Raw genomic sequence first — 9,629 nt, 5'->3', positions numbered from 1 at the left:
CCCTGGGCATTCTTTTCATTGGTTACCAGTTGTCATGGTTTCAGGGAGCCCCTGCAGGCTAAAAAAAAAAAAAAAAAAAGACTAGAGGGATTAAAGGCGGCCATTTTGGGGACAGCTGGACCAGGTTGGTCCCTGTTGCCCCCTGTCCCGCTCCCAGTCACTGTGCGAGGGGGGACGAGGGCCGGCATTGTGTGAGGATTAGAGCTTCCTGTGTGTCAGCTCATTACACGGGGGAGTGTAGGGGTGACGGGGTGAGCAGAAAGAGTGAGGGAGCGAAATGAAAGAGAAAATTTAAAAGAAAAAAAGGAGTGAGTATGAAAGAGAGTATGACACAGAGAAGGGGAGCGAAAGGCAGGAGGGGGGGGGGGTGGCAGCCTCTACAGCTGCACCCTCAATCACACTCATACAGGCTCCGATTATCCTTTTCACACACACTCACACACACACACATGAACAGCGCTGGGGAACTGAAACATATTAAAAGACACCGAGAGCAAAAAAAGAAAAAGAAAAGAAAAAGCAGAATCAGGAGACAGCTAGCCCAGAGTCTCAGACAAAGGACCCCTCCTTCCTCCTCCTCCTCCTCCTCCAATCCAGACACACAGAGAAACTGGAACAAACAAGAGAAAACTGACCAACAGTGTGCACACAGAATAAGAGTCATGCAAGCAGAATACTTAAACAGATAGATGACTTCACAGAGACACGGGATTAAACCCAACCCAGACAAAAATGCACCCCCCTCCCACAAAACGAAACCCACCAGACGAGCAACAAACAGGTCTCCTCTTCACATTGCCTTTTGTTTTATTTATCTTTTATACATCTCATGGGAACATATTTTTGTCTTTGCTACAAAAAAAGAAAAAAAGGGTTTACAAAGGGGGGAGCAAAGCATACAAAAAGCTAAACTGAGCTAAAACAGGAATGCAGTGAGTGCAGACAGTTGGTGCAGGAGCGGGACACCCTCAAGTGCTCTGAGAGAGAAGGGAGGATGAAGGAGGAGGCGGGAGGGCGGTTGTAACGGACGGGGCTCATACTTGTTGCGGGTTTCACAATGCAGATAACAACAATCATCAATACAGCAACACAAACAGGGCCCTGTGAGGGCCGGGGGAGCTTACAGCTTTAAGTACGGGACTCACACAGTCACCGGCAGCATTATGACCAAACAGCATCACGGATTCAATCATTTCAGCAGGTTTTTCGGCAGCACAAGGCAAAGTGCAGCTCACAGTGTAGCTCGGCACATGCATTCAGCAGCATCACATTTTTAAAAAAGGAACAAAGTAGGAAACAATAAGAAGTCTTAAAATGTAACCGCAGCTGTATGTACAAACTCTGGCCATTCCTAATCTGGCCTGTTTTGGTATTGAGTTCATTTTGTAAAATTCTGGACACTCTTCTTCTTTAAAAAAACAAACAAAAAAACACAAAAATCAGCCATCATACAGTCTGTGCTGAACAAGCACCACGATAACAGGAAAAAGAACAAATAATTCAGCTCATGGTAATGCTGTGAAGTGTGTAAATAAGGCCTCACTGTGGTCTCCAAAATAGAAAAATACATAGCTAAAACACTACATTCACAAAATCACTGGAATCACACTACAGTATAAACTACAGCAGACCTATCTGCCTAACAAAAAGGTAAATATGAATTAGAATTATTATTACTCTAGGAAACAAATCTCGTTCTATTAAGTAAAAGAAAAATACATTCCCTTGTCAGGACCCTTAAAAACTGACGTTCAACAGCACTAACTTTCTACGCTGTGGTGTCCATAGCCTCGTCTGCCGCGTCACAGCTGTTCGGCAGAGGATCCGTGCTGTCGCCTTTCTCGGGGGATTTAACCAATCCCTGCTTTTCATCCTGCTGTGCGGCGTTTTTACGATCTTCCGCAAAGTCATTGTCATTGGTTTGAGCCTTGGAGGGGGTACTGGTCAGCACTCCGGGGTGGGTCTTCATATGGCCCTGTTGACAGCACACAAGGATATTTATTTACAAATACAAAATCTCAAATTAAAAACTTTTACATCACACTATCTTTTCTCTCACCTTAAGTCCACTCCGGCTAGCATACGCCTTTCCACAGTGGGAGCAGCTGTAGGGTTTCTCTGGGCGATGAGGCTGTGTGTGTGCTGTTGGTGCTGGTGTTGGTGCTGATGCTGCTGGGACAGAGGGCTCAGCATCTACAGAAGGCTTTTCTGGAGTGTCCTTGTCCAGCTCTGTGTCTAACCCAGACAAAGACTCTCTGGGTGTTTCACTTTTCCCTTTACTGTGGACAGCATCTCGCTCTTGTGACTCATGTGGTGCGCTGCCACAGGCCTCATCTGCTTCTGGGATAGCTGTGGGGCTGACAGGAAGGGGGAGTGAAGGTACGGGATTTGCAGCTGGGTTAGAATCAGGAGTTATTGTGGGTTTATCTGTCGAGGACTCTTCATCATGATTGACGCCTCTGTGTGGCAGATCATTTTCTACACCAGGCTTTGAAATGCAGAGAGAAAGGGGGACGTCATCACTCTCTGAATCTCCATTTGCCAAAGCTGGGGGTGCTTTGAAAGGGCTGCCCAGGTCAGTGTGGGTCTCCTCCTCAGAGGACATGGAGCCATTCACCGGGCTACGGTCAGCTGGGATGCTGTCCTCTGGTCCTGCTGAAGTGAGGTTATGGGTCAGAGGTGGGCTAACACTGGGCGTGGAGCGCTCTGACTCCTCTGTCTTCACAGATGTGGTGTCATTAGCTGCAGATTGTTTAAAAGTGGACCCTGAGCTTAGAGCATCAATTTGAGACTTGGTGCCTGTTGTTAAGGCCAGAGGAAGGAGTTGTGTTTTAGATTGGGTGCTAACGGAGTCATTCTCGCCATCATCAAAGACGCCACTGTCCATTTCTGCAGCGTCTTCGGGGGGCACATCTTCATCGGGCGGTATCTGCCCTCCGAGGTGCAAGCGGATGTGGTGCTGAAGAACCAGGGCATTGGTGAACTTGCGTGGGCACAGCGGGCAGGAGTTCAGGGCACGGCTATTGGGCGGCCTCGCACGGTGAGTGGCCAGGTGGGCCCTAAGGCTGCCCTTTGTTGAGAAGGAGCGACCACAAAGCTTACAAGGGAACGGGCGTTCTCCCAAATGTGTGGCCTGGTGCAAGCGAAGAGCTCTAGGGCAGCTGAGAACACGCAAACACACACCACACTGATTAGCAGCCTGGACGGCGGGCAGAGATGGGGTAGCGCCCGAACCCTGGCTTGTCTCTGATCCTGCAGCATTAGCACTAGGACTCAGTCCAAGAGCAGCCAACATTTCCCTGCGGTAGGCACTGGAGGTGGTGGTCAGGTCGTGGCCATGGGTGTCTCCGTTGGCTTCAGTAGTGGTGTGTGAGGAGGTGGAGGGCGAAGAGGCAGAAGAACAGGAGGAGACACCTGTGTGAGGCTGCTTTTCAAGCTTCTGTACCAGCCGCTGCAACTTGGATGTGTCAGAGGTAGAGGTAGTGGGAGAGGATGAGGAGGGGGAGGAGGCAGATGGTTTGGGGAAAGGTGGGAAAGGGAAGGGTAGCTGATGAGGCGAAGTGAGGTGGGAGGCGGATGGGTGTCCCGGTGGCCGGAGAAGCGCGAGGTGGTGAGGGGAAGTACCTCCAGGGAAGAGAATCTTAGGCAGGTGAGCCAGCTGGGAGTACGGCGAGGCTGAATGGAGGCTCGAGTGAGGAGGAGTGTTTTCGTCAAAGCGCTGCTGCTTTGCTCCTTTAAACTGGCTGCCCACAGAGGAGGAAGATGACGAAGAGGAAGATGGGAGCACACTGCTGGATGCGCTTGCAGCAGCTGCCGCTGAAGCTCTGTTAAGCTGTAGCAGCGAATGGGCTGTGGACAGCAGAGCCATGTCCACAGAGGGGGGCAGAGGTAGGGAGGAAGGCGAGGCCCGAGCCGAGCCACTGGACAGGAATCCTAAAGCCATGCTCTCTGTCATGCCGGGAACGCTTCCTTTCACTCCGTTAAATGTTTCATCATCATCCGCTCGCCGTTTGCGCCTCCTCTGGATGCTACCTGTGGCCGATCCGCCCTGCGTTTGCTCTGATAGCGCTGGGGGCAGCAGGGAGAGCGACAGCTCTGGGTTCTGCTCTCTGTGTCGCAGGAAATGAGCTTTAAGGTTCCCCCTGGTTGTGAAACGGCTCAGGCAGACTGGACACTGGTAGGGCCTTTCCCCTGTATGGGACCTCAGGTGGATCTGCAGGGACGAGTCGCTGCTCAGCACCTTCCCACAAAAGCGGCAGATGTGCTGAGGGCGTCCTGATGAGGAGGCAGAGGTAAGAGAGGAGCTGGACTGGAGGTCCTGGGGATGGCTGGTGGGAGGAAGTGAAGGAGTTGGGAAGCTGACACCATTACTGTGAGCGAATGAAGAGGTGTTAGATGATTTTTCATGGAGGTAGCGCGGTGGCAGGCCCAGCGAAAGGGACAAGGGGTGTAGGGAGGCAACAGAGGAGCTGATAGTGGATGAAATAGATGAGGAAGAAGATGATAATGAGGATGAGGTAGAGGAAGATGCAGCTCTGCTGCTGTTGTTGTGTGAAGCGCCTGACTTGGAGACAGCCGGTTGGGGGAAGAGAGCTGATGGAAGGCCAGTCAAAAGTGACGAGGCTGTGGTGACTGGAGTGGCAGTGGAAGGATGTGTTGGGGATGAAGATGCCGCTCCATTAGGTTTCTGGTTGCTTTCCGTTCCACTGGCTTGTGCATTGTTGTCCTGGCCAAAGACGGCTCCTCCGAGCCTCAGAACATGCCTGCAGATCTCTTCTGTTATCTGCATCTGGTGGATTTGGCGCTGCTGTAAAACCCTCAGCTCCTCTAAGAGCACCGCGAGCGTGGGAGGGACCTGGATCTGTCCCTGCTCCCCTGGTGAGCTGGTAGCCTGCTGTTGACCTGGACTTGAGCTTTCACGGTGAGGTGGCACACACTGGGAAGAGGAGGAGGTGGAGGTAGTGGTGGTGGCTGAACTTCCAGTCTGCGGGGAGGTCATGGTGGAGTGAGAGTTCCCTTGGCTGTGGGAACCAGAGGTCTGACCCAGGGGGGGAGGCGAGTGAGTCTGGGAAGACAGCGACGGGTGAGGGAAGTCCGGGGAGAGGGAGGAGTGGGTGTTGGGAAGAGATGTTGTGAAGGGGGCGATGTGGCTGGGCCAGTGGGGAGGAGGCGAGCTCTCGCTGGGTAAGGAGGGCGCGTGGAGCCCTCCAGGGGATGGGCGAGGGGCCAGAGGCGGCTGGCAATCTTGAAGAGATGTGGGGGATGAGGAGGAGGAGGATCCTGATGAGGTCACTTCTGAGCCGAGAGATGTGGATGGTGACTTTAAGCCCAGATGGTCATCTGAGGAAGAAAAAGAAGAATGATGAGGGTTGTTTTTTTTTTTTTTAAACCTGCATGTTTATTTGACAAAGCTCCGATATCAACCGAAATATCCAGCTTTGTGAATTTATCTGAACTCTGTTTGTTCCTTTGCCTCCAGTTATTGTTTATGAATTTAGTTTTAAAAAAATTTGTCTACATACCAAAAGATACAGTTACAACATCAAAAGAAATTCCTGCTGGGAAGTGGCCTTGAACATGCAAATAAACAAGAAACTCAACCGTCCACGAGTCTTTGTGATATCTTGTCTCAATCTGTGCTCTCCGGAGTAAAACTCCTCAAACATCTTGTGCACACACATACAAAAAAAAAAGCTCACAGACCACCTTGCTGCTATAGCAACACATTTTAGAGGACAATGGGCATCACCAAGACAACCCATAGCCCCTCTTAACCCACTCCCTACAGCGGTTACGTCTTTCATCTCCCTATTCACCCTCCCCCGCCTTACGTCACAGTGGAGGTCAAGGGTCAGGCCAAGCTAAGGGTTCTGGGCACTGTCCACACACTCTGATTGGTCAACTAATCTGACCTCTGGCGCTCAGGGGTCAAATTCTTTCAGAAATCTTGAGCACGGAGTGAGAAAGAGTAAAAAAGAAAAAGAAATGAGGGGGAGGGTAACAACAATGGAGAGACAAACTAACTACTCCCTCCTGGAGAGACAGTGATGGAATGAAAGACTGTACCTCAAGCGAAACTCCTTCCCTACAAACCTGCAAGCAGATAAGCCTCAAACTAAAACTTCCACTATTAATTGTCAGAGTTTGCCCCAGGGGAGCTGGTGCATGCATCAGAAGCTATATCCCACTAATGATGTCACAAAAACCTCCATATTCTCTGAAATGTTTTCAACCCCGCCCCCCCGTGTTAGGAGTATACAGTCAATAGGGCTAAAGGGTGAGAAAGAAGGAGCAAAGAAAGGGGAGGGGGGGGTGCTGTATTAAGAAAGGTGGAAAAATGAGGGGGAGAGGGGCACATAAGGAAGAAAAGCGTGGATGAAGAGCAAAAGAAGATCAGAATAGAAAGGGCGGAAGATTAATCTTTACCAAAAAAAACCACTGCCCCCCACCCCCACCCTATTGCACCTTATTGTGAAGAAGTAAGAGAGTTCTCCATACTAATCAAAGCCCTCCAGCAGTCAGTGCTGAGCAGCCTGTTGGTCTCCGAGAGGATGAACAGCACACGAAAACGGCCACAGATGTATGTTAGTTAATCCTACTCACAAGAGCAAGTTTTTTGGCCCCACCAAAGTGCCCAAGGTCTCATTTATAAGTGGGGTCCATTGCACTAAGCTAGTAAGCAGAACTGTGAGGTGGCACTTTTTTTCAGTCAGTTAAATCAGGTGCATTTGTCGGAATGCAAATGCAAACAGGAACTTGCAAAAGTTAGAGAAAAGGAATCAAAGAAAACCCGCTTGTGTCTTAAAATCTAACTTTTGCGTTGGTAAATGTATTTAAAGATTTAAGTTCTTTTAGTGAATTTCACAAGCAGCTTGTAGCCTGTGAGCGATGTTGTTTATATCAATCTTATGCAGCTTTGATCTAACAAAAAGAAAGAAAGAAAGAAAGAAAGGAAGAAAGAAAGAAAGAAAGAAAGAAAGAAAGGAAGAAAGAAAGAAAGAAAGAAAGAAAGAAACACAAACGTCCAAAAATAAAAAGCGCACGAACACTCGTAAACATGTTTTCTCACCGTGCGACTGCAGCCTCGGGCCCCCTGGATCCGCGTTAACGAGATGCTGGGGTCTCTTCTGTTTCCGGCGTGACATGATTCACGGCGAGTCAGACGGAGAGGGGGGCATCCGTCGGTTCAATGGCACAAGGCACGTTTTTTTTCTTGCGCACTTGGACGAGCTTCCGAAAGCATCCAAATTTAAGATGTGTTGCAAGTCCTTGGCTTTAAAAAAGAAAGAAGAAGAAGAAGAAGAAAGGGGGAGTTTTGAAAGAGCGGGTCTTTCATGGAACAAAGTTCCAAAAAGAAAAAGTGATGTTTGGAAATCCGCCGGGCTGCACCGTGTCACATGAAGCTTGCCGTGTGTGTGGCTGTTTTCTAAAGTCTCTTCTACCCCCCAAAAAAACTTGTCCAATTTGCGCCCCTCCTCTCCCACTGCTGCCCCACTGCATGCACATACAGGGAGCGCACACACAGTCACACATACACACCATATACACACACGCACACAGAACCACTCCTTGTTCTATGATATTTGCATTTGAATGGCGTGCAACACACAGCCTCCCCGGTTCTCTTTTTCTCTCTATCTCGCCCCCCCTCAGCTTTATTTTTCTTAACACTCTCACGCTGCAGCCATAAACTTTCAATAAAAAACCGACAATGGCGTCAAAGCCCGTTGGATGTCTAAAAAACAAATTAAAACGGGCGTAAGATGTGGCCTTTTTGTTCGAGATAAATGTTTTAATCATTGCAGCAAGAGAGAGAGAGTGCGAGAGAGAGAGAGAGAGAGAGAGAGACGATGATGGCTCTGATTAAGATGCAGTAACACGCGTAAAACTAATCCAACAGGTAACTTAGGAATCAGGTGCCATGCCTCGGTCCTCCCGTGCGCTCTGCACCTATACTTTGATCCTCGTCAGAATAATAAAGTCAAGCTGGCAGGTGGTTTCCGTCAGCGTGAGTCAAAAATCTGCCTTCCCAGCATTGAGCTGAGAAGTGTAGATAGGCGAGATGTAGCCTTTGATTTCCTCGGGGCCAATTATCAACAACAGTGCAGCGAGCGGCTAATGTTTGCAAGTGGGGCCACACATCCATTCCACATGCATGCATGTAATTCGTGTGTGTTATCACCGAGCGCATAATACCCACCCCCAGCACCATCACCACCACCCAAAAAAAGCATCTTACACTGGAGCTCTATTTAAAAGGCAGAGAATAGATGGGAATCTTTGACAATGGCGTGCTGGACACAGTTGAGTGAGCATCTCCCCTCTCTCACTATGAACCCCCGGACCCGCTGCTGCACAACACAATGCCCCTCTTTCACCCCCTGCCTTTACTCCTGTACCACGTGGAGAAATGGATAAAAGCAGGAGAGGGGGAGAAAAAAAAGTGGTGGCGGAGGAGGAAGGGGGCCATATTTAAGTAGGTGTCTCACATAAAGCATATAGACTGTCCGCTCAGAGGCTGTGTAGGGAAAATGGGCAGTATTTGATTTTGAGGAAATGCCTGCCATTCAGAGTTTAACAGTTTAAGCTCACATTGATGAACTTTAGTCAAGCTTTTTCACGTCACTTTGAAATCCGGCACTATTTCGAAAAGAAAGAAAAAGAAAGAAAGAAAGAAAAAAAGTTAGGACACTGTAAAATGTAAAACCATTATTATCATTATCATTATTATTATTGTTATTATTATTATCATTATTATTATTATTGTTGTTGTTGTTGTTGTTGTTATTATTATGCTGAAACAAGCATGGTCCTTCCTGAAATCCAGGATACCAACAGATGGCACATAATATATCATCTCTGGCATTAATGGTTCCCTCACTGATATCCAGATCACATTATCATTATCATTGTTGTTGTTTTTTTTATTTATGTCCCTTTTATAAGGAAGCCTTGAAGCAGAAATACTTGTGCCAGTAAAAGCAGCTACAAAAAAAAAAACAAAAAAAAAACATGAATTCAAAAAGGCACTATATATGTTTTTGCCAATATATGCGCTATGTGGCTTCATAGTGTTAGACAGTGAAGTATAGTAACTGAAATGTTATATTTATTTCCATTACTGCTTTATTACATAGAGACACCTGCAAGATGGTATAATACATATTGTTTTATGTGTGTGGAATCTTATGCCTGACAGGTGTGCTCACCTGCCTCAGAAAGAAGCGTTTTTGTACAGTTTTACAGAGAATGGCAGGAATGAGGTAGGAAGTGTTCTTCACGGCAGGCGGATTGAGCAAGTCTGAGAGAGAATGAGTTCTGCTGGCTCAGTACTGTGGAGTGGAGTAGGCGAGATGGGTTTGCCACTATGGAGAGCAGTTTGTTCAGTGACCACTTGTTGCCAACGATGGTTCCTGCCTTCTGAATCAGTTTGTATATCCTGCTGCCATCTCTGGGATTGATGCTGCCTTCCAAGCACACAACAGCAAAGTAGATGGCACTTCCAACATTCTTGCTGCACACAATCTGAAAAAGTAGAGTGGGGTCATCCTCTTCTTCTACAAATTCAGAATTGAACTTACTGTAGCTTAGTGTGGTAGCTACCAGTGGTAATGTAGGCCTAATTTTTA

The 9,629-nt window shown here is 48.1% G+C and overlaps 1 protein-coding gene across 1 annotated transcript; it reads right to left on the bottom strand.

The window, feature by feature from the left end:
• Nucleotides 1-810: 810 nt before the first annotated feature.
• On the bottom strand, nt 811-7,249 carry si:ch211-212k18.5 (sal-like protein 4). Its single transcript, XM_039609614.1, has 3 exons — nt 7,070-7,249; nt 2,060-5,340; nt 811-1,975 (listed from the first exon to the last, which is right to left on the bottom strand). Exons 1-3 carry the CDS (start codon nt 7,143-7,145, stop codon nt 1,769-1,771), a joined length of 3,564 nt encoding a protein of 1,187 aa, XP_039465548.1. The 5' UTR covers nt 7,146-7,249; the 3' UTR covers nt 811-1,768.
• Nucleotides 7,250-9,629: the final 2,380 nt, after the last annotated feature.

The sequence above is a fragment of the Oreochromis aureus genome, linkage group 3 (assembly GCF_013358895.1).
Source record: "Oreochromis aureus strain Israel breed Guangdong linkage group 3, ZZ_aureus, whole genome shotgun sequence".
In the NCBI taxonomy this organism is placed as follows: Eukaryota; Metazoa; Chordata; class Actinopteri; order Cichliformes; family Cichlidae; genus Oreochromis; species Oreochromis aureus.
The sequence above is the reverse complement of the archived record's forward strand: the minus strand, read 5'-3'. Positions and strand labels throughout refer to the sequence as shown.

What these genes read in the sequence shown, in the direction of transcription:
- si:ch211-212k18.5 (XM_039609614.1), bottom strand. Translation starts at nt 7,145, where the DNA reads ATGTCACGCCGGAAACAGAAGAGACCCCAGCATCTCGTTAACGCGGAT. An exon ending in CCCGAGGCTGCAGTCGCACG is followed by an intron (nt 5,341 to 7,069) that starts GTGAGAAAACAT and finishes TTTCTTCCTCAG; the next exon opens with ATGACCATCTGGGCTTAAAG. An exon ending in CTAGCCGGAGTGGACTTAAG is followed by an intron (nt 1,976 to 2,059) that starts GTGAGAGAAAAG and finishes TGCTGTCAACAG; the next exon opens with GGCCATATGAAGACCCACCC.